This window comes from Amphibalanus amphitrite, unplaced genomic scaffold (assembly GCF_019059575.1).
Source record: "Amphibalanus amphitrite isolate SeventyFive unplaced genomic scaffold, NRLGWU_Aamphi_draft 000259F_arrow, whole genome shotgun sequence".
Classification (NCBI taxonomy): Eukaryota; Metazoa; Arthropoda; class Thecostraca; order Balanomorpha; family Balanidae; genus Amphibalanus; species Amphibalanus amphitrite.
This window is the reverse complement of record NW_024881754.1, coordinates 103,939-120,436: the sequence shown is the minus strand read 5'-3', so window position 1 is coordinate 120,436 and position 16,498 is coordinate 103,939. Positions and strand designations below refer to the sequence as shown.

At 49.6% G+C, this 16,498-nt stretch overlaps 1 protein-coding gene across 1 annotated transcript in view; it reads left to right on the top strand.

Moving 5' to 3' along the window:
- The first annotated feature begins 487 nt into the window (after positions 1-487).
- LOC122386674 (anoctamin-7-like) overlaps positions 488-16,498 on the top strand; it is a 55,608-nt gene continuing 39,597 nt past the window's right edge. Inside the window, exons 1-2 of the mRNA XM_043376094.1 lie at positions 488-773; positions 8,842-8,988. Of these exons, the coding sequence (XP_043232029.1) occupies positions 8,863-8,988 (126 nt within the window). The 5' untranslated portion in view covers positions 488-773; positions 8,842-8,862. The remainder of the gene's footprint in view (positions 774-8,841; positions 8,989-16,498) is intronic.

Genomic DNA, 16,498 nt, shown 5'->3' with positions numbered 1-16,498 from the left:
GTCCCAGGGTGGGATCTCCAGTAGGTACCAACGATTCCCACCAAATTCTTTATGTTGAAGCTCTAGACAGATCTTGACCCAACTCGTGGTTTTAAATCCCAGCTTTTGATTTAGGGAAAAAACATCTATATATCGCGTTTTTATGTAAGCAATGAGGATTTCAACTGTTTGGCAACTTGGAACAACTCAACCTGAAATGAGTTAGTTGTGTTTTGGGTTCTTTATTTGCGCCCTTCGTATTTGGTAAAGGCATTTACAAATTTATTTTAGGTCTAAGAATTTAAGGGCCCACTTTCCTTCGCTATGCTTGATGCTTCCAAAAGAGATTGGGCATGGATTCATAAAACAACGTTGGTGAAAACGGATGTTCCGGAATAGCGGTGCATATATAAATTGTGTGTTGTCATAACAACCTCCATCTTCCTTTGCAAATCTCCCGGCACCTTTCAGTTTTACCTGTTGACATTTATTGCGCGTTTGTCACATTTGTGATCGTCAAAGGAATTTTGAGTAGACTGTGCTTTCTTTTTCGCTTTAGGATATGAAACTGGTGCTTATGGCGGTTGAACTTTGCAGTTTAATGCATTTAAATAGCTTTATTACTAAATGTGCCATTAATGGGGAAAAATACAGCAACGATGTGCGTTTGAATGACGCAGTGGTGGAGAAAAGAGTCAGGATGCTAACGTCCACAGGGCAGCCAAGATATCATATCTCTGCTGCTATCCTCTGCATAAGTTTTATTAAGAAGTCGGATTATATGTAACATACAGGTAATTTGCTACGACACACGCACACTGCACAGACTGCACAGTTCCCACACCAGATATACGTAGTTCCATTGTAATTTTGTTGTGATTTTTTAAACCATTCGTGCCTTTGCTCGCCTACCTACAAAGCCGCATTATTCTATGTAAATCAAGCCGAGCCAATACACCTCCTTATTCATTTTAATTTTTAATGTGTGCCGTCTGTCAGCTTAAGGCAGCCAGCCTTGTTATTAGGGTGATGCAGGGTGATGCATTACTGTGGGATAAGCTATCGCAGAGGATGATTATGATCATCTATCACATCGATTCAGAAGGTTATCAACAATTTACTTTTCATCTTTGCCTCCATCACCCATTTCATCATCCCTTTACGTAATTCATCAATCCCTAGCCCATTATGCCCCGTGATGAGAGTTTTGATTGGTTCTTGCACCGGTGCATAACCGATTATTTGACCTTAGCAGAGTTATGAGTCGTACAAAACATTAGAAAAGTTTAAAATTGACTATACTTTTCCGAAAAGCTAGGCATTTTTTTCTGCAGGTATGTTTAGGTACTGTTCACTATTTAGTGTCCGGTGTCCGTTCAAAGAGCCATAAAATATCATTTCAGACAGACATTATAACCGTTTAAAGGTAGTGTGCCACCTTTGGAAGATTTCCCATTTTATTTTTCCTAGGATAAGAAGCTTCTGTTTTTACCTAATATCGCAAAAAAAATCAAAAATGGGCCTGGAATAGTGCCTTTTTCGCCTAAAAGTTTATCGGTTTTTAGATATGTATAACAACTGTAGTGGGCTCACCTGCAAACAGGCGTCGGCAACAATTGCGAATGCGGCGCACTTGTGACAATAAGCAAAGGTCATTATAGTGTTACGACCATACGACGTACGGGAATGAGTTATCAGCTGTCTAATCGTAGACAACACCAGTGGCGCGGGAACTTCTTCCAGACTGGGGGGGCTGAACCATAATAGAAATCAACCTAGGGTACCCCCAAATCTAGTTTTCTCACCGGTTTTAGGCCACTTATTTTTCAGACCTTGGCCTTTTCAACAACAAAAAAAAAACGGAAATATTTTCAAAAAGTGAGGTATTCCGTCTCAGCTGAGTGAAGAAACTACCGTTTTGGCAACCTGGAGTAAAGGTTTTAATCTGCCAAATGAGTTGCCGAGCCAGTGAAATAGGTGGATTTTTCACTTACATGCTTTCTTCCTTTGTGACCCACAACCCCTAATTTGGGGAGGACAAGCTGCCCAACGGTTCCTGGCCTCATGAAACGTTGTGGGGCACCGCCCCCACGGCCGCAGAGTTGTGGGGGCAAGCTTCCCCCACTGCCCCCTCCCCCGGTTCCCACGCCTATGTATGAATCTATGATATTATGTTGGTAGATTTCCGATTTCGATTCCTCCAGCTGGGGGGGGGGGGGCTCAAATACATTACGAGCCCCCCCAGCCGAAAAGCTGGAGGGGCTCAGCCCCCCCTAGCCCCCCCGGTTCCCGCGCCACTGGACAACACAATGTCGAGCCTTAACCCGCGCCCTGGTGTGGGTCTGAGCCACCTTCGCCCTGGTGGGGGGGGGCCAAAATGACCCCCCCCGTCTAACTCGAAAACGAAGAGGGCTAGGAAGACGCGGAAAAAAGCAAACGAAAGCCCATAACAAGTACGTTCGAAAGTATTTCGGTCATTTTTTCGCTAAGGTCAATATTGAGGTCGCTAGAGGTCATCATAGGTCAAATTTCAGTGTTTTCGGTGTTGCCGGACATATTCCGCTGTAGCTCGGAAACTAGAAGAGCTAGAGAGCCGCGGAAAAAAGCAATCGATAGCTCTTTTCAAGCTCTTTCGCCAAGGTTCGTCAGATTTGACCTCAGCTCAACGGTTTGGCCTACAGAGGTCATGCAAGGTCAACTTGGCAAATTTCGTTAAAAATGTTTTTAACTATAGCATGCATTCACGAGAAAATAGAGAAACGATTCATGCACCATCGTGCTTGGCTCGTCGAGACGCGTCGAATGATATATAGTTTGACCTCGAAAGGTCATTTTGAAAATTTGACCTCAGGTCAAGGTCATGACCTTACCGAAATAGGTCATGCTGCATATCATTCGATCCGCATTGACGAGACAAACACGATAAACGTCGAACGGAGTCTCTATCTCTATTCAATAACAAGTAAGTGCAGAAAAACCGCTGGTGACCTCTGGTGACCTCGGACGACCTATGGATACCTTATAAAGTTCACCGGTGATATTTTCGGTAGGATGACCATCAGTGACCTGTAATACCATGATCCCGATCATTGTCTTTCAATCTCTTCTCTAGCAAAAGTTATACGCAAAAAAACTCGTGTTTTTCTCAGGTTATTTGTTCGAAATATACAAATCACATTCAGCAGTACTTTATTGACAAAAAACCGCTTTCAATGACAAATAACGCATGTAAATCTTGAATTACAACAAAGGAGACGCAACAAGCGTATCTCTCGAACAATGAGCAACCATGAGCCTTCGAAGACACAGGTTCTAAACACAGATATAAGCACCAGGTTCTAAACCCCGAGCCAATCCCCGAAACCAGCTCACACCACTGTCAGACCAGATCAATCGCTGCAACCAGATCACTCGCTGCAACCAGCTCACACCACTGTCAGACCAGATCACACCACTGTCAGACCAGATCACTCGCTGCAACCAGCTCACACCACTGTCAGACCAGATCACTCGCTGCAACCAGATCACATCACTGTCACACGATGCAGATCACTCGATGCATGAGTTGCACACCTTGTTGCTGTGGTTCGCGCACACATACTGCCCGCATCCCTCGCACCTGCTCGACTTCCCCATAGCACCTTTCCGCCGTTTGAAGCCCTCACCGTGAGACTCCTCCATGCAGATTCTGCACCGGCCCCTCTCCGGTCCAGCTGTACTTGGCCCGGCGCCGGATGTGCTAGAAGCCATCAGGTCTCTTTCTAGCACCGAGCCGATGGCGTGCACGGTGACGCGGTTGAGCGATCCTTGCTCCTGGTAGAGCTTCGCTCGACGCTGCACCTGAGGCAGCATGAGCTCTTCCGCCAGAGCTCGGCAGAACGCTGTCCTGCCCCCATGTTTCACGTCAGCGTGTCGGTGCTGTGGGTGCCGGGTCACGAAAATGTGATACCCGTTCAGGCAGGATGCCGCCACCATAAACGTCAGCACCCTGGTGGGCCACCTTCTGACAACGCCTGCGGAAGAGCCGCTGTTTTCGATGATGGCGTCGATGACGTCGACCCCTCCTTTTGTGCTGTTGTAAAACAGAATCGTCTCAGGCTTCTTAGACCGCTGATCGATGAGCGACTGTTTGTGCATGGTCGATGCCACGAGGACGACTTTGCCACGGCGTGGGCAGTAAGATGTCAGCTGCACGCCGTTTCTGTAGGCGAACATGCAGCTGTCAGCCTCTCTGCCTGCTGTCGCCGCCAGCTCCTTTGGCAACAGCGCCCGGTTTGAGCGAAGCGTCCCCACCGATGACAGGCCGAGGTCACGGAGGTCTTCCACGAGAGGTATCGAGGTAAAGTATCGATCCATCGTCAAGTTTCTGCCACTTTTGACGAGCTCCAGGGCCAGATATTTGACGAGCTCGTCCACTTTGGTGATGACACTGTTGGCAGGGGCACGCTCCGGCTCGACCGGTCTCCCAGGGTAGACCCAGGCCTTCCACAGATAACGGCTGTGGGCATCAGATGCCGTCCTCACCAGTATTCCGTACCGGCCAGGTTTTTGCGGCATATACACACGGAACGGACACCTTCCGCGGTACTTGATGAGCGACTCGTCGATCGTGATGTCATCCGATGGCGTGTAATGACGTCTGAGGTTGTTGTCAAACATGCCGAACACCTCCCTCATTATGCAGAACTTGTCGGCACGCCGCCTGTCGTCACGTGTTGCTGCGTCATCGAAGGAAATATGCGCCAGCAGAGCCAGGTACCGCTGTTTCCCCATGGCGGCACGGAACAGGGGAGGCCCGTGCTTGGCCGAGAACAGATCATCGACTCCGATGTCAAACGTGCCGCGGAGCACGGTCATTCCGATGAAGGCTCGGAGCTCGGTCTCATCCAGAGGCGCCAGAATGTACTTCTTTTTTCGCTGTTCATCGGAACTGCCCTTTTCCGCGAAAATTTGCCTGGCGTCATCCAGTTTCCGGTTGGTGTGTGTCAGGATGATATTCATGATGTCCTGGCTGATGTATAGGCCAAATGCCTCGCCTTCTGTTTTGACATTTTTGGCTGCCGGTCCTTTCAGGCCTGGTGTTTCTCGGGTGATGTTCGCCCGGTCGCGCCTGCGCTGGACGTTTTCAGGCTCGACCGTCCACTCGGCAGCGACCTGCCCTCCTCGCCGAACGATGTATGTTGAAGGTGCCTCCGGCAGGGTTTGAAGATCGGCTTCGGCGAGTGTTTTTTCTGAGACCGTCAGTCGTCTCGTGAGACTCTTCCAGACTCTTCCTCTGGCAGGTGGATCAGTCTCTGGCTCACTATCGGACTGGTCCTCGTTCGGCACGCCGCCGTCCTGCGGCGTCTCACTGGGCACCACCTGGAGTTCGACGAGGCAGTCGTCCTCCGACACATCTGACTCGTACTCACTTTCCTCACTGTCAGATTGCGTCGCCAACAGTCTCGCAATGTCCGCGTCGTTCAACTGTCTTTCACGGTACGCCATGTCGCCGTCACAGCGCTGACGGCAACACGCACACGCACACACTGTCGTCGACAGACTGACGAGTCACTAATTTGTTCTGTCTTGGCGTCTTGACACTTATTTGTTTTGAACCGCTCTTTATTGACCTTTTACACCCTTCCACAAATGACACCCTTTGATGCAGACCGCCCGCCGAACCGAGCGCCAGTGATCGAGGGGGAGATAAGAGCCCGGGAGGGGAGATAACAGTATCGGCCCGCCCACCCCCGCACAGGTGGTGGGAAGTTGGCGGCGTGCGTACGCAGTATTTGTTTTGAACCGCTCTTTATTGACCTTTTACACCCTTCCACAAATGACACCCTTTGATGCAGACCGCCCGCCGAACCGAGCGCCAGTGATCGAGGGGGAGATAAGAGCCCGGGAGGGGAGATAACAGTATCGGCCCGCCCACCCCCGCACAGGTGGTGGGAAGTTGGCGGCGTGCGTACGCAGTCAAACGGAACGCCGCTCTCCCGGTTTCCGGAAACATATGCGCCGATACCTACTTCAGCCGGGGAACACTTATACATGTTGCTTTGCAAATTGCTATACCTACTTGAAAATTACGGCCCACACATGCACTTTACTTTTATTTGGCTGTTTTCACTCTCAAATTACTCACAGCTCAACGTCGAAATGAATTGCCATTTTCTTGATCTCTTTCTCGAAACAATATAACAGGAAATAGGCATAATATGCCTTGCTTGCATGAAATAGCATAGTTGACCGGAGATCAACATCACATAATCATATTTGTAGGAGATACCATTCTCAAATATTCATAACCGCTAACGAGTTTGCTACCATCGTATTCGCCTCGTGAAATCGAGTGAAATGATATATCGCATGACATGTTTGCATGAAATGACATATTTGACCTGAGGTCAAGGTCATGACCCATATGTTTCATATTGCCATATCACATCACTTGACCTGACCTCAGAGGTCACCGGCTGACCTGAGACCTTTACAGCGGGTTCCTACCAGTCACTCTGCATTATACTTTGCCGCATACGACCACTTTACTGCTTAATTCTAGTTAAATTAGCGGCGCATTAGCGAGGTGGGTTCAATCAACCCCCTTGGCCGGGGCAAATGTAGGTCCGGCGAGTGAATTTAAGGAATTCTGAAGATACGATCGTGTTCCTCACTCAATTCTGCGTAAGATGCCGGGTTCCGTATCTACGTAACTTGAACGTAACGGATGCGGCGGCCGCAAACGTAAATCGAGGTCCCGAATTCCCTATTCCTCAACACAGGCGGCGGCCGGTTCTTGGTCTGCGCAATATGGCCGCCACCGTTAGACACCACGGCCAATACCGGGTGTTGCAGCTAAATTGGGACAAAGTTCGTAACCTAATCACAATTTTGTTATTTGGAGGATATGGCTGAAAATTTGACATGATACTATTTCAACAATGCTCTTTCACGTGCTAATATTTTTGATGCACGAAAACCGATAACAGTCATGGAGGAACAGCGTAGATGTACAGTTGCTGAATTAGTTCGCGCTGGACAAAGCGCGAAAGAGATCGTTATCGCAACAGGATACCCGAAGTCTACGGTATATCGCACTGTCGCTACTATGGACGGTGGAGGAGATGTCAGTAGACGTCCCCATGCGCCGCGAAGTGACCGCAAACGGAATCCTCGGTTTCTCGCGGGCTTGAAAAGGTCTATTGAGGCCAAACCAGGTGTCTCAATGCGTAAGCTAGCGCGAGACCGAAGGGTGAGCAAAAGCACCATTAGCAGGGCTGTCAAGGAGAACCTCGGGATGAGGTCGTATAGTAGGAAACGGCAGAACCTTCTGACGGAGCGTCTAAAAGCGTTACGGAAGGAGAGGGTCCCGATGGTTCTGAACCAGCTCAAGAACCATGGAGGAGACGTGAGAGTCTTTGTGGACGAAAAGAAGTTTGTGGTAGACGAAGTTGCCAACCGCCGGAACTCAAGAGTCATCGCCTCGAACCCCGGTGATGTTCCACCAGTGATGATAAGCAAAAATCCAGCCTCTGTGATGGTGTTCGGAGCCGTCGCGAGCGACGGTCGCGTCATGCCCCCTCACTTCATACCTGCTGGAGAAAGAATCGGCGCAGAGGAGTATCTGGCCATCTTAGAAGAAGTGCTTTTGCCCTGGATGGCGAAGTACTACGACCTGAAGAAAGTCACACTTGTACAGGACTCGGCTCCAGCTCATGCTTCCCGGAGGGTGCAGGATTTCCTTAGTCGGAAGATCCCTCTGTATGTCCCAAAGGATACGTGGCCTCCAAACTCACCCGACCTAAATCCGTGCGACTTTTGGATGTGGAGCGCGATTGAGGAGAGGTCCAACGCACGTGCCCATGACAGCATCTCGAGCCTCAAGAAGTCCATCAAGAAGGCAGCCAGCAGCATCGATCCTATGGAGGCTCAGCGCGCGTGCGGCGCGTTCCGACGCCGCCTGGAGATGGTGAAGGAGGCTCATGGTGGCCACATTGAGTGAGAGGGTAGAGAACATGTGCGTCAATACACGTTCAAAGTTTGAAAGCTCTGTCTCTTCATTCTACTGAGTTATGCCACTTTAAGTGTAAGCGGGAAAAATTCCCAATTTAGCTGCAACACCCTGTAGGATTGAAGCGGCAGTGCTCCCCTGTGGGCAGAAATGACAATGATCAGCTGACGCATTTTTCTTGGCCGAAGTCAGAGCGCGCAGCCCGACGCACCACCACCGCACCACAAAGTATGAGCAGAAGCCGCGCCCAAAGCCAGGGCCCCGGTAACGTGAGGTAGCCGAGTCGGGGCAGCGTGCGCTGACCCAAGCCGGGGCCGCAGCTTTTGGCGCGGTCTACCGCATCCCCGCGGGCAGCCCCGGGCTATCACATGACACCGGGAGGACGCGCGGCTCCGGCTTGGGTCAGCGCACGCTGCCCTGACTCGGCTACCTCACGTTACCGGGGCCCTGGCTTTGGGCGTGGTCTACCGCACCACCTAACAGGCGTGTTCGAAACTGCAGGAGCTGATGATGAACGGGTTTATCGAAACTTGATTGGATGAGCATATCGGTAATAGCGATTTCAGTGTGTGCATTTATTGTTCATAGTGGTGTGAAATGTGGTTGGGGTACGACCGACAACCCGTCGGGGCGAATTTCGCACTGGGGTACTCAAAATTTGAAGAATTTAAGACGTTTCCATGAGTTTTGAAGGTATGGATAAGTTCTAAAAATCCGGTTCTCCTTATCTGGGCCATTAACTCCATACGGTCCAGGAAAGCTGGCACACTACCTTTAATGTCACAGCGAAAAGTATAACTGCTTAATTCAATCGATTGATAGATTCATGCTGGGATACGTTCAACATTGCCTGTGTCCTGTGGCTTCAGGTGTGACAGCACTGAGACGTCATGAGCCGTTCAGAGAAATACGAACTGGGCGCGGTCGACTCCAAGACCAAGAAGAAAAAGTACGGCTCACTGGACCAGGGTGTGAGCTCTTCGCTAACGCACATCATCACCAATGACTCGCTCGAGGTAAGGCCCACAGCTGCAGCGGTCGCATGATGCTGCAGACTGCTTTACGTACATATCATGCAACTAAAAATAAAAAGGCATGTCATATGTGTGCGCCAATCAAAAGAATGAGATTTCTGGAAGACCAGATAGTAAACACGCCAATCAGCCGCCAGATATGCAGTGTATCTATTGAATAAAGACCGTGGGTTGTGGTTGAATGACTGAATGTCGAGCTGCACCGAAGTGTCAACTTCGGCTGTCCGTGCCTGAAGTCTATCCTGAACTGTCCAACTGACCGCATGCCAAACTCCAAGCTTTAATTACCATTCGCGGCGTGCTTCCACAAGTGTTTCTTAGTGAAGCGACTGAAGAAGCCCAGCTGTGCGCAATGACTGCCGTCTGCCCTGCCCCTAGTGGAAACTTAGGGTGTTCATCAGCATTTGGCTGTGGCTGAAAGAAGAAAAACATATTGTGTCCAATCAGGGCTGCGGAGTCGATGGATTTACGGCGACTCCGACTCCGACTCCGACTCCGGCTTTCAAAAACCAACTCCGACTCCGACTCCGACTCCGGGCAGAAATGTCGACTCCGATCGACTCCAACTCCCGACTCCGACTCCGCACACCTGGCAGGGCTGCGGAGTCGACAGATTTTCGGTGACTCCGACTCCGACTCCGGCTGGGGTTTCCAATATCGACTCCGACTCCGACTCCGACTCCGGTCACAACTGTCGACTCCGACCGACTCCGACTCCGACTCCGACTCCAACTCCGCAGCCCTGTGTCCAATAAAACAATATATTAGTGACGTTTCGATTTGACTGCATTTTACTAAAGCTGATGCTTTGACATTCGAATCATCACTGGATTAAGCACGTTCCTTTGATCAACTATCGATTGTTGAACTGTTTCTTGAATATTTTTTTCTTTCTTATGCATTTTTTTAACTTTCGTTCATTTAATGAGCCGGCAGGGTTTGTCGAAGTTCAAGTCACCCATTCACTTCAAGTTAAGAGCAATGCTCTAGGACAGAGCATTGAGTTCCATTTCTCTCAGTGCTGGGAAATCGTTCCTTTCATAGACAAATCCAGCTGAATTGCCTTGTGTCAGCAAGCAATACGCTGAACTCCGACAGCTCTCCCCACCGACACAATGAAGTAGTGTAGTGAAACCAATAAGCATGCGGCAGATATGGCACAGCAGTGCACGATGGCAAACAATGTTATATAAATGAGGATCACCGCATGAGTTTTACAAAAGTTTAAGCGTAAAATAAACAACGTATGCATTTAATAAATGTTGCCGCCTTACTAATCCGAGCATATATGGAGCTACGGAAGTCTTTGGTAAATTTGTATGTACTTTTGCAGCATGAAAATAGCATCTGCATTGAATAACGCTCTCAGTAGCTTCACAATGAATCATTCGCTATGACCTGACAGCACGGGGCCCATCCCACTGAAGACTGTCGTAGGAAGTGGTGGTTGGATGAGTGGCCCGCCACGCAGCTGTTGTTCACTCTAGGACACAGAAGGTGCACAAGTGTTCGGTCCGGACCGGACCAAACTGAGCCGACCGACCGCGGCACCGGCCTGGGACATGCTGTGATGGACATGTGGCGCCCGCCCGAGCCTCCCCCAGACACTGGGAGCCACAGATACGTCGTGTTTGGACGGCAAATGTCACAGATATTGACGTCCAACAGGTGTGGGATCTTGTGGTGGTTGTTTGCTTGTCATATGTGATATTGGGATACGTTGAAGTATCTGTGTTGCAACTTGCAAATGGGATGCTCCTTCAATACTTGCACTCTATACGTATTTCTTACCTATATGTAACATATTATCATGTACCTGGAAATTTGTTCACATAGTACATATTCTATTTCATATATGTATGACATTAACGAGCAAAATGTAACATTGTAACAAGCTCGTCGACGATGACATGCATATTTTTCACTACAGCTGCATTTAACTTCTTTCCATAATCTGGTCTGGTCAGCTGGCACTCAGGCTTATTTACCGTCAGCGATTGCATACTCACCCCGGTGGAGGCCGAGTCCAATGGGTCGTCAATCGGGGGTCACTTGGACCTCCGCCTGGCCGAGCGGTGTTGAGAACCGGTCTACTCACGGGATACTGCGGTAATAGCTCCCGCTCAAGACGGGTCCTGGCGACTACCGAGCTTGGCACTGGCTAAAATCTAGCTGTAAGGGAATGGCAGATTGAGTCTGCGAAAAGGGATAAAATCAAACTCAGTAGCATTGACCGTTTCCTAAATGAACTGTAAATTAATACCCAGAATAGCTTTTGCGTTGTCTGTAATCATACTCTCCTGAACTAACTGTAAGTTAATTCAGACACCTATCTACTTGTATGTGCGTGAGCATGATAAGGTGTATGCCAGTATGTGTGTGTGTGCGTCCGGTGCCGTGTGCAGCATTGATCGCACCACTATTCCAGTCAGGGTCCAGAGCTGGCCTGGACGGACGCAGCCACCACCTGTATCGAACCAATCCCTCCCACCTGCAAAAACAGACATGGCTCGTCAATATTATATTCCCGAGATCACGAGCACATTTTTGTCAGGGCAAGCTCATGGGAGGCATATAGATACCAGTATAACGCCTTTTGGGGCGACTAACGGAGCGAGCGAGAGGGTGGGCCTTGCACGTGCGAAATTGCGAGGGGGTACCTCCAACTGACTTGTGCACGGCACCCTACTAACCGGTCTCTAGCGATGTGCCAAATTTGGGCACAATTGGCCCAGCCGTTCTCGAGATCTGGAAGCGGCACCCTGCACGTGCGCACGTGCAAAATGGGTCCCAACTGACTTGTGCACGGCACCCTACTAACCGGTCCCTAACTGTGTACCAAATTTGAGCGCAATCGGTCGAGCCGTTCTCGAGATCTGGAAACGACCCCTGCACGTGCGCACGTGCAGCAGCGCCCCAACTCTGGCACATGGATATGCAGTGCCTAGTGGGTGCCTACCTACATGCCAACTTTCAGCGCAATCGGCCAAGTAGTTACCGAGATATTGCAACAATTACAAAACGGACACCTCTTCGTTTTGCACGTGGCACGTGCATAAGGGGTCACCCACGTGCATCAGGAATAGTCCAATACTTGGTAGAAGGAATGAAGCTACCCTACAAAAATTACCGCGTGTAAATCGGTCAAGTGGTTGCTGAGATATAAGCCTCGCAAAAGCGTGACCACGGCCGGCCGGCCGGCCGGCCGGCCGCTCATACTCAGAAATTTCCGTTAATCTAAGGAAAGACTACGCTCGCTTCGCTCGCTCCGTAATAAAGATATCTAATAGTTGCAGTGACGAACTGATGTATGCACGAGTTAGAGATAGGACACAGTCAACGAACGAGGATGGAATGTCAGCACAACGTTCTGCTTTATGATGGCTGGTTTCCTTTGGAATGCATTACAATCAGTCAGTTTTATGGTGCTTACAAAGTCAGGTATTTTGTTGGCTAAATTATTCATTACAGCCATAAGCGTCGCCACGGGGGGGCAAGCGGGGCAGCTTGCCCCCCCAACCTCGGACCGGGCACCCCCTGAGATCGATACAGATCCGATGAGATTTTGGAGTCGGGAAAAAATGGGGGTACCTTTCTGAGAATGCCTGTGAGGTCAGACTCGGTTGGAGCGTGCAGTTCAAACCAGAGTCTGACTTGCAGTCTCCAAAATCTTCAAGACTCCGAGTCCAGACTCGGAAATGTCAATGCTGTGATTCATTCCATGTTCCTAGTTCGTTCTTTATTACATTTTACAGCTGATTTTCGGAAGTTTTGGAGTGCTGACACAATTTTCGTTCAACGCGTGAAACGAAATCTTCGGGGCCTTTCTCAACTCTCGTCAAATGTCTGCGACAGGCTCAAGTACCGTACAGTCTGTCTTAAAAGTACCGCGCAAAGTGACGGTGGATCCACTGACCGAGGAAGGGCCTGCTATAATTCGAAAGTGACCGAACCAATTGACCTGGGGAATGCACGAGGATGTCAATTGCTTCGGTGAATCAAATTATAGCAGGCCCTTCCTCGGTCAGGCTTGATGGATCCACCGTCACTTTGCGCGGTACTTTTAAGTACAAGTGTCGCAGGGCTCATGAGCTTGCCTTACACAAAGGCTCCTAAGGAGCTCCACTGAGCCCTAAAGAAGCTTTCAGAGGGCCCAAACCGGCCTTTGAAAGTCCCACTGGTGTCCATGTTCTCTGAGGGTCCATACAGGGATCTTTGAGCCTTCGAACATTTCTGAGAACCTTAACTGGCCTCTGATAGTTCAGCCAAACTTTTGAGGCGACAGACTTTGCTAAATCCAAGCCGGCATCTGAGGGTCACAGCTCACGTGCCCCTCTGAGGTCCGCAACACATGTTTATTATGTCTCTTCATAGGGTCCTTAGGGATTCGACACAGACCCCAAGGGTTCACACTGTTATCCGAGGGCTCCAGGCTCACCCTGGGCCTAGTCTCTTAGCGCCCGCCGCCGACACTGGCCCCTGAGGGCCCCACCTTGGGCTCGGAAAGCCCTAAAGCACCACGTACACGTAAATATTTGAGGTGACCCACGCCGATCTCCGGGATCCTAAGCATGCTTCTGAGAGTCAGCACTGACCCTGAGTGGCCTGAAATGGCCTGGAAGTCCCAAACCTATCTCTAAGGGATCCCTTGTCGCTATGCCGTGCGTAACTTTTGGTTCCGTTTAACAGTTTTTGTTCGCGTTTGCAACGCTTCCCTTCACACGAAAAACGAGAAACTTTTGTTCACACTCGAGTGAACAAAACACTTCCTCTCGCTGGAACAAAGATGATTTACTTCCGATTCACACTTCCGACATTCACTCTCCGCCGAATGCCCGACTTAGCTACGATCGGCGGCTGGGATAAGTCCTATACAGTATACATTTCACGTAAAACCTCTGCATGCATGCGTGAATGAAGGTTTTAGCAGGGTGATCCGATTAAATGGAGCGTTTTTCACCTTTTTCTGGGTAATGATCATGAGCGTCGAGCGTCTGCACATGGGCCCTCTGCAGTGCCTCGGCAATCGCAGCCACTATATACTATGATTCTACCAGTCGTTATTGTCATGAAATTTCAAAATTTCGAATTTTTCTGTAAAAAAAAAAAAATTACATGTCATAGCTAGAAAGCAACCTTTACCTATCGCCATCGGATTCCTCGCATAATTGCGCGTCGAATGATATGTAAAACGAGTGAGTAAAGACTGGGGAAAGGCAAATTTTAACACAAAAGTTGATTTTGCCCCCCCCAACCGAAAATCTCTGGCGACGCCTATGATTACAGCACTCCTTGTGACAAAGTGAGATTACTTGCTTCTGTTATTTTAGACATACCATACAAATATGCAACTTTGCCTCGTAGTTAAGCTGACTTCGATTGTTGTTCACAGTCACCCTGAAACCTAAACCTTGCTTATGCTTGTATAAAATATCTACAATATAATTGTAGATATTTTGGGCTAGTATATTTCAGGGCCTATTTTAAGACAATTGGACTGGGGTGGCCAGGCAGTGGTGGCGCCCCTGTCTCTTGTGTTGGCGCCCCCCCCCCCCCACCGAAATACTGCTGTGCGCAGCATTTCGATGGGGGGGGGGGGCGTCGCAATCGAGTCTCAGAATCTTTTCTTTGTGACGGTAGTACGTAAGGACTAACGTTTCGGGAAAGTGTCTGGAGGCCTTTGTTGGCATAGTTTTTTTTTCTAACATAGCCCTTTCGGGCGATGCATGGAAAGAATTAAGCCAAAAGTCGGCTGTGCATGGTGCAACCCCCTTTCGTCAGAGAACTTTTACTGCTTATGCCGATGGCCCTCAAATCCCCCCCCCCCCCCGATCCGTCCATGATAAACACCTTCCCATACCAAGCAGCCGGCGTCACTCGAGGTCACTTTATCTTGAAATTTCGATATCGATGACCTAAGGTCAGGTCAATTTTTCGACCTCTCCATTAGGTATAAGTCAATGGGAGAAAATTGAAAAGCGCCTCTTTTAGACGAACGCCATTCTAAACATTTTCAAACACTAAATTACGAGTTAACATGACACGCTGAACCAGAAAATGGCACCCGTGACCCCTCGTTATGCCCCCGAGGTCATATCAGGTCACGAATGGTATCTAACAGTTTTTCGCTAATAGCTTCTGATAGAGGCAAGCTAGAGCGATGAAAACGCCTTAGATGTGTTCGGCTCGACGTTGCGGATCGACTGATATGCAGCACGACCTTTTCCGTTCAGGTCATTACCTTGACCTGTAGTCAAATTTTCAAGTTGACCTTTCAAGGTCAAATTATAGTTCATTCGACGCGTCTAGACGAGAGGAACACCATGCTGGCAAAAATACTGTCGTGTCTCTCTTGAGTCAAAAGTTATTGAAGAAAACGAAGTTTTTGCACTCTGGAGGCTAAACCGTTGACCTGAGGTCAAACCTGAGAACATTATTCAGAAAGCCCTGTAAAAGAGCTATCGATTGCGCTTTTCCGCGGCGCTGTAGCTCTATTGGTTCCCGAGTTGTCCGTCGGCAGTTTCGAAAAATGTTGAAATAACAAAATTTGACCTTTGATGACCTTTGGTGACCTGACCTTTGACCTGACCTAAAAAAATAACAAGTGGGTATTTTCGTCATGGTTTTTGACGTCCTTTCGGATGCCGCTTACCGCGTGTCGCTACTTGGCCCAGGAGCCGACTTAGAAGGGGGGTGTTCAAATCCCCGCCCCCCCCCCCCCCCCAGCAGGGCGTGGAAATCCAGGACCCCCAGTGGGGCGCGGGTTAAACCGCCGCCCGCCAGATTTTTCTCTTGGAAATACCCTCGTCAGAAGCAATGCGTGCACGTGCGTTTGAAAATCCATTGTTGATCACACGGCCTGTCTCATAGCCACATGACAAATTTAATTTTGCGGCCGATACTGATAGGGCTCCCAAAGGTGCAGTTGGCGCCCCAGTAGTGGTGTGGCGCCCCAATCGTGTCTGGGCGCCCGAATGTTGATAGGGCTCTTCAGTCGTGGTAGGCGCCCAAGTGCTGGTAGGGCGCCCCATTGCCGGTAGTGTGTCCCAATCGAATTAGAGAGTCCCATAGCTCAGTTGGTAGAGCACCGGACTCCCGGTAGTGAGAGCCCGGGTTCGAGTCGCTCCGGTGCTCGATATTTGAGACTCCTGACGGGGATGGTCTGCGGTTGGTGGGAGCAGCCGCAGCCAGTTGAAGTCAGTTGAGTGGGACAGGTTGTGTCCGGCTTTGAAGGGCACGTTAAACTTAGGCATCTAAATTATTCCGTTACCCGGAATTGCGCGATCAGACGGTAGGGGTCGGGGTCTACGCAACAAGCTCTGCTTAGCGTGGGCTCCGGCTCTGTCAATCCGTCCATTCAAACATTCAAGCTAAATTTATAAAAAAAAAGTAGGGCGCCACAGTTGCGGCAGGGCGCCCCCAGTAGTGAGAGGGCATCCCATTGGTGGTGGTGGCGCCTCAGTGAGCCCTTTTCCCCCTGTCAAGCTGAGTT